Source organism: Macrotis lagotis, chromosome 1, assembly GCF_037893015.1.
Source record: "Macrotis lagotis isolate mMagLag1 chromosome 1, bilby.v1.9.chrom.fasta, whole genome shotgun sequence".
NCBI classification, from domain to species: Eukaryota; Metazoa; Chordata; class Mammalia; order Peramelemorphia; family Peramelidae; genus Macrotis; species Macrotis lagotis.
This window is the reverse complement of record NC_133658.1, coordinates 431,173,594-431,186,927: the sequence shown is the minus strand read 5'-3', so window position 1 is coordinate 431,186,927 and position 13,334 is coordinate 431,173,594. Positions and strand designations below refer to the sequence as shown.

Below are 13,334 nucleotides of genomic sequence, written 5' to 3'. Positions count from 1 at the left end.
CAACCTTCTTGGAATTGAACCTTCTCTTGGAACAAAGGAAAATAGTTAAGCAAAAATAGTAATTGTAAATGACCCTTTCTGATAATACATATAATAAAGATAATGATAGCATTTATATAGCTGTACGAGATTTTGCTTTTTAAGCTCTTCAACACTATATATTACTTAATTTGATCCTCATAAGAAATCTGCGAGGCAGGTGTTACAATTATTTCCATTTTAAAGATAAGTAAACTTATCTTAGGTTGATTGACTATAGATAGTGAATATCTGAGAAGGTTGTGATCCCAAATCTTCCTCACTTCAAGATCACTCAAACTGTTCCAACTAGTTTCTTAATATTCTGCTTTCACTTTTAGGCTTCTATTCTTTAGGACCATTATTAGCTTTTTAATCATTCAGAGACTGAAGCACAATACAATGGAAAAACTGATGACATTAGAGTCAGACTACCTGAGTTCAAATTCTGGTTCCAGCACTCACTGAAAATTAATGGTTAATTTACTTTATCTCTGCACTATACAATTAATAAAAGTCTACTATGTGAATGCCAGGTCTGGTCTGAGATGCTGGGGATAAAAACAAAACACCTATTGTTATTCTGTATTATTTTATGTATTAACTTCTGTATTCACTTCTGAAGAATCATATTCATTTTAACATTTAACAGACACAGATTATCATAGACACTTTTCTTTACAAAAAAAAATGTAATAATCCATACTTACTTCTCTGCCTGTAAGGATATGTCTTGCCAGTTTTACTTTTGCAAAATTTCCCTTGCCGATTGTTTTCAGAAGTCTGTAGTTTCCAATATGAGGTTGTTCATCTGCACAGGAAGCTATTGAGTTTCTACAGCGAGCTCCAGAGCGCCCAGTTCGAGAGGTAATTTCTTGACGTCCATCTCCATGAGATGTGTGCTAAGGTAATAACAACATGTGCGAGAATAAGGATATAAAAGAACACACAGTACTTGACAAATGTTAAGAGTCTCTAGTAGAATAACATTACTGCTTATAAATTAAAATGAATTTTAGCTTCCTAATGTCATCAACTTCTGTAAGCATTTATTTAAAACCTCTCAATCTTAAATTTAAGAGGAAAAGAATAGAAATGTAGGAAATTGTTATTGATTTGAAAAAGCAAACTAATTTACAATTATGATTCTCTTAAAACACCGATAATAAGGATTTAGGTTTATAGAACCCTTTCCCAAAAGCATTTGTGCATAATTATATTTGCTCTTCACAACAAACCTATATGGAATAAGTTTGCAGACAAGTACCATCCTCATTTACAAACTTTAAACTTACAGTTAGAAGTAATTTTGCTCAAGACCAAAACTGATTCTGTATAAGTTATCTAAAATCAAGCTTTCCTAAAATTTCCACTATTCAATATTCAAAAGGTACACCTTTAAACACTAATATTAGTCACATAACCACATAAGTTGCTAACTTAAATAATTTTCCAAGTTATAAGCTCTCAACTTTTAAATACAACTTTTAAAACTAAATAGCATCTTTAGACCATCTCTCCTTCACCTACCTCCTCTAAGGCGACATATATACCTTTTGTAAACTGTTCTCTTAAGTTGTCTTGGAGTACTAGAGGTGGCCCAAGTTTTTGTCTCACTTAACTAGTCTCTTCCCAATGAGCTCTACTACCACCTTTCAGGACAACTGTATTGGAGACACTTTTAGTGACTTTTCTCTTGTTGAGGAAAAATCTCTCTCTTGTCCTATTTTTCATTCATGGTCCAAAATAAACCTAATTACGATTAACACACTCCCCATGTCTCTTGATATTTAGACCTAATGATATGCATCTTAAAAGTTCAGTTTAGTGGGGGGAGGGAAGTAAGATTAGGGGAAAAAAATTGTAAAACTCAAAATAAAATCTTAAGAGAAAAAAAAAAGTCCAGTTCAAGTGTACCTCCTCCTCAGATCTAAATAGAAGTAATTTTCCCTCATCCCCACATTTCTCTGGTTTCTGCTCAACTTCTACTATGCACTTGATTTTCTGGTTGGTTTCCCTGAGACTAGAATTTGATCCCAAACCATTCCCCATGGAGGCCCATCCATTTTCCACTTTGCTATCAAATTCACCTGATCAAGTTATCCCTTTTCTTAATCAATAAATTCCACTGACTCCTCATCATTTCCAATTTATTTAGACTTTTGGGACATCATAAAATCTTCAGGCATTGAAAGCCCTTCATAACTTAAAATTCAACTCTCCAGTCTTTATATACCTTATTCACATCTTAACCCATAGCCATTCCATATCTCCAAACTCAGGGAATTTTCACTGGTTAGCTATTCCTCATATGTGGAATTCTCCCCCTCCTTATCTGTGTTTTTCCTACCTTCAAAATCACAACTAAAATCCCATCTTCTACAAGCAGTCTCCTTGATATGTCTTTTGACACTAGAACTGCATTCCCTCTATTGATTTTCTCCAATTCTATTTTGTCCACAATTGTTTGTCATATGTCTATCCTCATTAGAATACAAGTTCCTTAAGAACAGTGGCTTTTTTTAAAACTTTCTTCACATCCCCAGTTATTTTGTAAATTCAGTTGTTCATATATCATGTCTTTTTTTTCCTTTTTTTTTTAAAGGTTTTTGCTAGGCAATGGGGTTAAGTGGCTTGCCCAAGGCCACACAGCTAGGTAATTATTAAGTGTCTGAAACCAGATTTGAATCCAGGTACTCCTGACTCCAGGGCCGGTGCTTTATCCACTGTGCTACCTAGCGCCCCGTATATATCATGTCTTCTTAAAAATGGGGCACACAAATAACACTACACTCAATTTTAAGCAAAAAGTGTTTACTCTTCAATTTTAGAGAATACAGGAAATGTTTTAAGACTCAAGGTCATCTAAAGCTTAAACCCGTTGCTTAATTTTTCTTAGGACAATCTCATCTCAATTACTCTAAAGGGAAAAAAAAAATCACATTTATATGTATATCATGCAGTCCAATTCCATCAAGGTTCAACATATTCATAATGGAGGAAAATATGTAGTATTGTGTAGTCTGGTAAATATTTAACCATTAACTTTCAAGGAAAAAAAGTGCAAATGGCACAATTTAAAGCTTAAATTGCATTAACATTTACATCAAAAGTCTACAGAAAAGCATCAAATCATGACTTGATCTGTATGGTTTAATGAGGTGTGAATGCTCCCACCAAAAATTTAACAGTTTTGTGCGGCTAAGAATATTCTCATTAAGAAGGTATCTGCCATCCTTGTCCGCATTAACTGTCAATGACAGGGACAGACATGGCTATGCTGCCATGGTACTGCCCTCTCTCTAATCCTCAAAAATGGTTAGAGGTGAGGTCAGTCATTGTGCCATAATATATCCTGGGCCCTCTTCTCTCTTTATACTTGAGATCACTTCTTGATCTCATAAGCTCACATAAATTCAATCAACCACTTTCACCCTCCAGATTCTCTTCTCTTGTCTAGTAGACATTCTGAATTGGATGTTCTATAGACATATTAAACTTAAATATATCTGAAACTGAACTGAATTCTTTTTCTTTCAAATTCTCTTTTCTTAATTTGCATATTGCACTTTTTTCTAGTATCATTTTCAACTCATTTTTTTTAGTTTTTTTGCAAGGCAAATGGGGTTAAGTGATTTGCCCAAGGCCACACAGCTAGGAATTATTAAGTGTCTCAGGCAGCATTTGAACTCAGGTACTCCTGAATCCACTGCGCCACCTAGCCACCCTGTTAATAACTATTCTTGAAGGACTTCAGGAGCAGCTACAGTACAGGAGACTAGGTGGCACAGGTGATAGGGCCCCAGGTCTTAAGTCGGAAAGACATAGGCTTTAAATACTTAACAGCTCTATGATCTTGGGCAAATAACTCTAAAATGGAGATGATAATAATACTTCCCTTACAGGGTTGTTGTGAGGATCAAATGAGATAACATTTGTAAAGTACTTAGCAGTGTCTGACACATAGGAGGAGCTATATAAATATTATTAATATTATCCAGTGTGAGCCCTGGTTCTTATTCTTCTGGTCTGGGTCCATAGGGTGCCAAGCCCAGGTTAAGGAGAAGCTCAAATATATGCTCCAGATGTCCTTAAACATACCCTGAATCTGGTTCCCATGTCCTGATAGCCACACGATCAGGCACAGGTTTCCCTGGTTTACCCCTCATCCTAAACTGGAAGGTTTCCATGAAACCGAACTGCACTTTTTTGTCTGGATTCCCTTCCTAGGACAGCAGTCTTTTGGCCATCTTTTTGTGCAATTCTAGGCTAGCAAAATGCAAAGATTATAGCTTCTCCTCATATTTCTTGATCATTATTTAGTCTAAAGAATTTTTTTCATCCTTGGAGTAGTCTAAATGATTGTGCTTCCACAGTCACTCCAATATCTTGAGAGTCTAGATTCACCCTGAATGTATGCAGATTTTGTTATCAGTATTTTCCTTTCCAAGGCATTCATGAATCATTAACCTTTAATGATACATTTTGGAAATTTTGGAAGCAAGTCAAGTTCACTGTACTTAGTTTCAGGTTCTATTTTCTTCCCTTTTCTTTAAATCCATTTGGTAATTGACATGGGGAAAGGGCAGTTTGGGGGAGGACAATATTGCAGATCATTTCCAGACACAACAAAATTATAAAGAAGTTAAGTTTTACAAGGCATTTTGCATATATTATCTTTCAAGTATCACTGATAATGACTCAATCTCAAATGCCAATTTTTTCAATAACCTAGAAGGTAATTAATACAGGTCAGGTGGCTTGAACTCATCAAAAACAACTCATTATTTATCAACTTTCTATTTGTCAATTTTATTATCTTTTCCTGAAGCAAAATTCCACAATATTCAGACATCTTAGACACAAAGTAGCTAGGAATAAAAGACAGACTAGACCTGTGATTACTGAGAGCAATCAAGGTTTAAGAAACACAGTCCTTACCAAAAAATGTCAGCAGCTTCTTTTCAATTTATTTAAAGAGAGGGGTCTTGGGGGGAGGGGGCGGAGCCAAGATAGCCACATGAAGGGATCCAGTCTTAGGAGCTCTCTGATAAAAACTCATAAACTAAGGACTCTAACTAAACTTTCGAGAGACAGAATCCACAAAGGGACCCAGTGAGGCAGTTCTCCTACTCAAGGTAACCTGGAAAAGAGCAAAAAGGCTCTGCTCCCTGGGGCCGGAGGGGCGGCCCGCCAGAGGGGTGGCCCCCCAGAGCGAAAGAACTTCAGCCTCCCGGAGGCAGCCCCAGGGCTCTGGGAGCCTCAGCTCACAGCAGCGGGCCAGTCTCCTGAGCTGCACCCCAGGGAGCACCGGCACAAAGTGGGGGAACAGCGGGGGGGACCCCTGCCAGAGCGAGCACGTGGAGCCCAGCCCTCAGGGCACACAGCCAGCAGCTTGGTCTTTCCGCAGCCTAAACCCAGAAACAGAAGCAGGCAGAGCCGGTAAGCAGGAGCCCCCAGGGCATGAGCCCATTGAGCTGAGTGAAGAGAGACTGCAGAGCTCTGTCCTCTGCCCCTGGAACAGGACTCTGGGGCTCTGACCACATTCAGATCCTGATCACAGCCTAGGCCCCCCCATAGAACAGCAGGGCCCCCTCCAACTCAGCCCTGTGGCAGAGTGGGGGAGCTTATGGTCATTCACAGACCAGGAGGGAGGACAGAGCCTCACACACTGAGACCCTTGTGGGAGTGTCCCAAAAGCTCAGGAAGCACCCCCAAAAAACAGGCTTAGGCTGGGAAAATGAACAAAGAAACAAGAGGAAGACCACTGAGAAATATTTTGCAAATGAGCCCAAGAAGGATCAAAATACTCAGTCTGAAGATGAGGAAGCACAAGCTCCTGCATCTAAAGACTCCAAGAAAAACAGAAATTGGGCTCAGGCTATGATAGAGCTCAAAAAAGACTTTGAAAATCAAATGAGGGAGTTAGAAGAAAAACTGGGAAAAGAAAGGAGAGAGATGCAGGAAAAACATGAAAATGAAGTCAGCAGCTTAGTCAAGGAAGTCCAAAAAAATGCTGAAGAAAATAGCATACTAAAAAACAGCTTAGGTCAAATGGATAAAACAGTTCAAAAAGTTATTGAGAAGAATGCTTTAAAAAGCAAAATTGCCCAGATGGAAAAAGAGATAAGAAAACTCTCTGAGGAGAACAAATCCTTCAGACAAAGAATAGAATTCAGGGAGATTGATGAATTTACCAGAAATCAGGAATCAATACTTCAAAACCAAAAAAATGAAAAATTAGAAGAAAATGTGAAATATCTCATTGAAAAAACAACTGATATGGAAAACAGACTTAGGAAAGATAATTTGAAAATTATTGGAATACCTGAAAGTCATGATCAGGAAAAGAGCCTTGACATCATTTTCAAAGAATTACTACAGGAAAATTGCCCTGATATTCTAGAAGCAGAGGGCAAAATAGAAATGGAGAGAATCCACCGATCCCCCCAGAAAGAGATCCCAAAAAACCAACCCCCAGGAATATTATAGGCAAGTTCCAGCACTCCCAAGTCAAAGAGAAAATATTACAAGCAGCCAGAAGGACACAGTTCAAATATTGTGGAGCTGCAGTCAGGATCACACAGGACTTAGAAGCAACTACATTGGAAGCTCGTAGGGCTTGGAATACAATATACCAGAAGGCAAAAGAGCTTAGAATGCAGCCAAGAATCAACTACCCAGCAAGGCTGAATGTCCTCTTCCAGCAGGGGAATTTCGAAGGTTCCTTTTGGAATGGCCAGAGCTGAACAGAAGGTTTGATCTTCAGATACAGGACTCAGGTGAAGCATGGAGTTTGGAGGAGAGGGGGAAATATGAGGAACTTAATGAGGATGAACTGCATGTATAGAAAAATGATACTGATAATATTCATATGAACCATCTCAGTTAATAGAGCAGGTAGAGGGAGCTTTTATAGTTGAAGCACAGGAGAAAGCTGAATTCGAAGATAAAATATGGTGTAAAAATGGAGTCAATAAGAAAAAAAGAGAAATGGAATGGGAGAAAGAAAAAGGAGAGGGGGAATAGTCCAAGCTATTTCACATAATAAGATTTTTTTTTATTACAATGAGCTATTGCAATGATATGGAAGGGGGGAGGCAAGGGGGAATGAGGGAACCTTTGCTCTCATCAGAGATGGCTAGGAGAGGAAAACAGCAAATATACTCAATGGGGTATAGACAACTGGAGTAAGAAGGAGGGAGGAGCAGGGGGAAGGGGTAGGGATGTGAATAAAAGAGGAGAGGATGGACCATGGGGGGACAGTGGTCAGATATAACACATTTTCTTTTTTTACTTCTTGCAAGGGGCTGGGATTGGATGGCCTGCCCAGGACCATAGGGCCACGGGGATTCTGGGCCTAAGGGGTGGTATGGGGCTCAGGGCTTCTTGGCCCCAGGACCAGGGATCTGTCTGCTGCGCCACTCAGCGACCCTACAGCAGAGTCAGAGTGAAAGAAGAGAGAAAATATAGTACATGGTAGTGGAGAAATAAGAAAGGAGGGAGTTGCGACCAGCAATGGCAACATTGGAAAAATATGGAAGTAACTTTTGTGATGGACTTATCATAAAGAATGTGATCCACTCACGACAGAGTTGATGATGTTGGAACAAAGACTGAAACACATTTTTGTTATTATTATTTGGGGGAGGGTGCAGGGCAAGTGGGGCTGGGTGGCCTGCCTAGGGCCACATAGCAGGGTGATCATTGGGTGTCTGGGGCTGGATTCGGACCCAGGTGCTCCTGGCTCAAGGGCCAATGCTCTGTCTGCCACCCAGCTACCCCTACTATTATTACTATTTTATTTTATTTTGGGTCTTTTTTTCCCTTCTTTTTGGTTTTCGCAGGGCAGTGGGGATCGGGTGGCTTGCACGTCACATGGCTGGGTGATTATTGGGTTTAGGAGGCTGGATATGGACTCGGGTGCTCGTGACTCCAGGGCTGGTGCTTCGTGCATTGCACCACCTGGCCATAACTACAATTATTACTATTATTTTTTTAATTATAATTTTTTCTCCCCCCCTTTACTTTTTTGCCCAAGCAAGGCTATCTATATTCATGGGGGAGGGGTATTTTGTTTACTTGTAAACAAGTATATTCTATTAATGTAAAGAAAAACATTTGTACAAAATGAGAATAAAAAATAAATTAAAAAAATAAAATGCATAAAATATAAAAATAAATAAATAAATTGAAAAGAGAGAGGGGGGGGTGTCTTAAGATACTTTTCCATTAAGTGACTTGTCCATTATAGGCAGGAACTGAGGCCAGCTCTATCCACCCAGTAAACTTGTCTTTCATACAGTAGATAACCAAAATAAAAGTCACTGAATTTAATTCAAAATTTTGACTATTTAAACTTCTTCCTTACACATAGGTACTAATTAAACCAATATTAATACATAGGATGGTTTCAGGAGACCCATCTGACAGTAACTCAACTGAAAATAAATTGTAATCAATTCTTATTAAAGTGGAAGATGTTCCAAAATGACTAATATGGAAATATGTTTAACATGACTGTGCATGTATCTCAGATTATTCACTGTCATGGGGAAAAGAGGAAGGTGGAGAAATGCAGAACTCAAAATCTTACAAAAAAAGGACGTTGGAAACTTATTTGAAAAAAATGAAATAAAATAACATTCAAAAAATAAAGTGGAAGATGCTTAAAATTTTCTCAAATATAAAACAGCATAGGTATTAAAGAAAAGTTAATGACAAGAGCGATTCATTCAAGAAATATTAACACTGAAAATCTATTACGTGCAGAGCTTTGTGCAGGAAAAGATTTTCTGACATAATCCAGTAAATGACCTCAAGGAGTATATAATTCTACCACATAATATAAAACAAGAACATAAATTCATTTTATCATGTGATGAGATGGGAAAAAATATGGAATATCATAAAGTTGGGCATCAACTCTAGGAAGAATACTGTTAAGTTGAAAACATCCAAAATATAGAATGAGCGGCCCTTCAGTTCATGTCATACTGGGCGCCAATGAAGGAAAGGAATATTAACCTGGAGGAGATGGGGGTAAAGAAGATCAACACTCTTAAGTTCCCTGCTGATCTTAGGAAAACCAGCAGTGATGCAAAGTTAAGCTTGAGGTCAAAAAAAATTTCTCAACAACTGTTTTGTTTTTTCACCTAGTCCCAACTATCTCTTTGTGACCTCTTTTTTTTTTTTGGGGGGGGGGAGGGAGTGTTTCTTTGCAAAAGCTACTGAAATGGTTTGCCATTCCTTCTCTGGCTCATTTTACAGATGAAAAAACTGAGGCAAACAGGATTAAATTACTTGACCAGAATCATACAGCTAGTACTGACTCTAGTAGCTAAACCACCGGTTAAGAGAGAGTTTGGAATAATAAATAAGTCCAATGTAGTTTGGGTAGTTAAGTCAGGAATTTGAGGAATAAAACAGGTTATAAAAACCAAACCAGGAAATCTTGAATGACAAGTAAAGTTCAGAATAGTAGGTACAATGGATAGGGTGATATGCCTCTTTCTGGATTCAAACCCAGTCTCAGATACTTAGTTGCAGTGTAACTCTGTACAAGTCACTTAATTTTGTTTATCTCAGTTTCCTCCTCTGTAAATGAGCTGGAGAAGGAAATGATAAGCTATTTCAGTTATCTTTGCCCAAAAAACCCTTCAAGAGTTATAAAGAGTCAGACATAACTAAAATAAATGAACAATAACTGCCTGATTCCAGGTCAGGCACTCTATCTGCTGGACAATCTATCTGCTCCTTCCTTTTTTAAAAAATTATTTTATTTTTGTACAAATGATTTTTAATACATTACTAAAATATTCTTGTCTAAGAGTAAACATAATACCCCCCCAAAAAAATAGACCCTCATGAGCGGTAAAGTAAAAGAGGAAAAAAATTAAAATTAAAAAATTATTATAGGGGCATCTAGGTGGCGTAGTGGATAAAGCACCGGCCTTGGAGTCAGGAGTACCTGGGTTCAAATTTGGTCTCAGACACTATTTAATAATTACCTAGCTGTGTGGCCTTGGGCAAGCCACTTAACCCCATTTGCCTTGCAAAAACCTAAAAAAAAAAGAAAAAATTATTATAGGGGCAGCGAGGTGGCGCAGTGGACAGATCGCCAGCCCCAGTCAGGAGAACCTGAGCCCAAACACGGCCCCAGACACCCAACAATCACCCAGCTGTGTGGTCCTGGGCAACCCACCCAACCCTATTTGCCCACAACCCTAATAATAATAATAATAATAATAATAATAATAATAATAATAATAATAATAATAATAAATGTGCTTCAGTCTGTGTTCCAACACCAACAGCTCTGTCACGGGTGGATCACATTCTTTATGACAAGTCCATCACAAAAGCTAACTTCCATATTTTTCCACTGTTGCCACTGCTGATCACAACTCGCTCCATTCATACTTCCCCACTACCATACACTGTTATCTTCTCTTTCCTTTCACTCTGTCCCTCTTCTTAAATGTGCTGTAGGGTAGCTGAGTGGTGCAGCAGACAGATCCCCTGCCCTGGGGCCAAGAGGCCCTGAGCCCACATACCACCCCTAAGGCTCAGCATCCACCCAGCCCTGTTGTCCCAGCCCCACCTTGCAAGAAGTAAAAAAGAAAATGTGTTATATCTGACCACTCTCCCCTATGGTCCGCCCTCTCCTCCATCACTCACATCCCCCCCCTTCCCTCCTTCTTACTCCAGATGTGTATACCCCATTGAGTATATATGCTGTTTCCTATCCGAGCCACCTCTGATGAGAGTGAAGGTTCCCTCATTCCCCCCTTCCATATCATTGCAACAGGTCATTGTAAAAAAAAAAAAATCTTATTATATGAAATATCTTAGCCTATTCCACCTCTCCTTTCTCTTACTCCCATTACATTTCCCTTCTAGCCATTGACTCCATTTTTACAATATATTCAAATTCAGTTCTCTCCTGTGCTGCATCTATAAAAGCTCCTACCTGCTCTATTAAATGAGAAATTTATGAAAATTATCAGCATCATTTTTCCATGCAGGAATACATGCAGTTCATCATCAAGTCCCTCATATTTTCCCCTTCTCCTCCATTCTCTATGCTTCTCCTGAGTCCTGTATTTGAAGATCAAACCTTCTGTTCAGCTCTGGCCAGGAACATCTGAAATTCCCCTGGTTCATTGAAAGTCCATCTTTTTCCTTGGAAGAGGACCCTTGGAAGAGGACGTTCAGTTTTGCTGGGTAGTTGATTCTTGGTTGCATTCTGAGCTCTTTTTCCTTCCGGAATATTATATTCCATAACTGCCCCTTCTTAACAATAAGTGCTATCCATAATGGGAGAATGGGCTTGCTTTAGGATGTAGTTCCTCCTCATTAAAAGTCTTCTAACAGAGACCATGAGTGACCTCCTGTCAGATATGTTGTAGTGGAAGGTAGAAGAGAGATGGCAATCTTTTAGGTATAGGTTGGAATAAATGATCACTGAGAGATATAGTCCAACTTTATACAGTTCTTACTTTGGGGGAGGTGGGGTAGCCAAGAAAATCTCAGGAAAAGTTAATAACAGAAATTGCTTTTAAGGCACATCTTAGAAGGATGTGTAGGAAGGATAGACCATTGTAGGAGCAAAGAGTATGACAAAGGAAATACTTTGAATATCATGAGAAAAGATAAGGGAGTAGGGAAAGGAACATGCATTTCTTAAGTATTTACTATGGGATGGGTACTGGTGCTAAGGGCTTTTCAAATATTATCTCATTTGATCCTCATAACTATGATGTAAATGCTGTTGTTATCCTCATTTTACAAATGAGGTAACTGAAACAGATAGATGTTATTTCCAGAGAACCAAGAAACGTCTAAATACATGTGTTGTTTTCTAGATTTTAAATCCACTATCTCTATATAAGAAAACAATTTCAATTCTATCCTTCTTAAAATCCAAATAGTCATTGCATTGCATCCATGTTTGATCTCACACAATTTCCAAACTTCATCACTTCCAAGAAACCTGGATGTCTTCAGAGCAGGTTATCCTATCATTAAGCCAAAATTCACTAGGTAGAAAAGAGTATTTTTTTCCTTTCTCCAGTGCTATTTCCAAACCCTTCCCCCCTGCCATTATCAATCTTTCTCTTCTTTCGTGATTTATTCTCATCAATCCCTATCACCCTGTCCAGATACTTCAGGTGAAAAGATACTAGATTCCCTTTCTCAAGGAGTTTAGTATCCAATTCACAATCTTTACAACTGTAATCCCCTTTCTCAATCTTGAAGACTACATAATGCATGCTAACTGTATACTCTATGACTGGTTTCCTAGGTCAACCCAAACTCTCAAGTGACCTAATCTTCACTTCGACTGTTACCCACTACATTGTTCGTGGATTTCATTGCCATCCCCCCCCCTGATCTCAGATTATGAAATTCCTCTTTTTTTTAATCATAATTTCCAAATCTTTCCTCTGTTTCTGAGTCACTTTTTTTATTAGCTTTGTTTTCTTTTGTCTTCATATACTCTAAGTCAATGCTTTGTGTATAATAGATATTTAATAAATGCTTTTGGGATGGGATTATTCTATAAATCCATCACCCTATCTAGGGCTTCACTTTCCTTTCTTCAAAGACTTTAACTAGTCCCGCCTCCCACCTTTCTACCACTTCTCTGCTCTAATTATTCTCTTTTTTTGGCAAGATAATGGGATGAAGTGACTTGCCCAAGGTCACACAGCTAGGTAATTATTAAGTGTCTGAGGATGGATTTGAACTCCTGATGCCATGGCTGACACCACCTAGCTTCCCCTCTGCTCTAATTCTTAGGTTGCTGGAGGAAGTCACAGAATTGTGCCAACTAGGATTACTACAAATTTGTTAGTTTTTTAAAAAGTTTACTTTTCAAAAATTTTCAAGTAATTTTCTATAAATTTGGCCCTCTCATTAATTCCTCCCTAACTGAGCAAATTATTAAAAAATCTGAGTGCAGGATAGTTTGGATGAACAGAGTCATATACTCAAAAGGGTAAGAAAACAGATGCAACTATCTCAGTGTGCAGAGTTCTTTGCCTAAAATCCAAAGAAAGACAGCATGTGTTGGGAGATGAGGGGTGGGAGAAGGATTGATGAGACATGCATCTGGCAATGCAATAGTATCTTACACTCTAGTAGAAGGCCCAGAGACCCTTAAGACTCAAACTTTAAGTAGAGTTTTACACAATGAGATAATATAACACTAATAAATAGGACTGACCTATGATCAACAGGGGAAGATAACAATTTGAACAAGATCAATGAAATGAGAGACCTTTTCAAACTTTCCAAAAGCCCAATAAAAA

General features: G+C 38.5%; 1 protein-coding gene across 4 annotated transcripts in view; it reads right to left on the bottom strand.

Moving 5' to 3' along the window:
* Nucleotides 1-13,334, bottom strand: part of MARK3 (microtubule affinity regulating kinase 3) — a 120,398-nt gene that overhangs the window by 97,553 nt on the left and 9,511 nt on the right. For all 4 annotated transcript variants that reach the window (XM_074213175.1, XM_074213170.1, XM_074213171.1 and 1 more), the window contains exon 2: nt 729-920. In XM_074213175.1, coding sequence (XP_074069276.1) covers nt 729-920 — 192 coding nt within the window. The remainder of the gene's footprint in view (nt 1-728; nt 921-13,334) is intronic.